The sequence below is a fragment of the Diaphorina citri genome, unplaced genomic scaffold (genome assembly GCF_000475195.1).
Source record: "Diaphorina citri unplaced genomic scaffold, Diaci psyllid genome assembly version 1.1 scaffold8052, whole genome shotgun sequence".
Taxonomy (NCBI): Eukaryota; Metazoa; Arthropoda; class Insecta; order Hemiptera; family Psyllidae; genus Diaphorina; species Diaphorina citri.
Window position 1 is genome coordinate 10,673 of NW_007385428.1, and position 715 is coordinate 11,387.

The following is a 715-nucleotide window of genomic DNA, read 5'->3' on the forward strand; positions in this document are numbered from 1 at the left end:
GGCTGGCTTTCTCCTATCCTGTCTTCCTTCTCTCTTCGATTTCGGGACGATAAGACCTCAGCAGTTACAGTTCTCTCTGTCAAACCTCTTCAAAAAAAGGAGTACTTACGCTGATAAGGCTTCCAGTACAGGATTATAGTCCTTGACAAGGCAAGACTTCCTATGAGTGAATTTATCTAACCATGTCCCATCACAGTACATGCCATTAATATTTATGGGCATTAGAGTGAACTTTTGAGTTGTATGGCCGCCATACATACACGCTACACCACTGGTAATAAGTGTTTTATATTTGTACTTACTGGAAATGCTTGTCAGATACGATCCTACAATAGTGTTTGGATCCCTGTACTTGCTCAGTGTACCACGAATCCAACACCGCCTTCGCCTGGTTCAATATTTGAGCTTGCACCTGGCGCGAGCACAAGATGTAGTCCGGGGCAATACAGGTTTGCCCAGCGTTGATACATTTGCCCCACAGGAATCGACGAACAGCCAGCTCGATGTTGACGCTTGAATCGATGTAGAGTGGACTGGGAAATGAAACAAAGGTATGAATTTAAATAAATAAACTTAAGTATGTCCCAAAAGTTTAAATAGCCAGCCTAGTTAGCTTAGTTGGTAGTGCGTCTGCCTCGTAAGCGCTAGGCCGCGGGTTCGATTCCCGCCTGGGGCGGATTTTATCCTGATGGGATAATGTTCGTTCTCGGAACGG

At 45.0% G+C, this 715-nt stretch overlaps 1 protein-coding gene across 1 annotated transcript in view; it reads right to left on the reverse strand.

The window, feature by feature from the left end:
- The window catches only part of LOC103522360 (aldehyde dehydrogenase, dimeric NADP-preferring), a gene marked incomplete at both ends in the record, with an annotated part of 10,766 nt that extends 10,233 nt beyond the window's left edge, over window positions 1–533 (reverse strand). Inside the window, one exon of the mRNA XM_008487462.2 lies at window positions 303–533. Within this exon, the coding sequence (XP_008485684.2) occupies window positions 303–533 (231 nt within the window). The remainder of the gene's footprint in view (window positions 1–302) is intronic.
- Window positions 534–715: the final 182 nt, after the last annotated feature.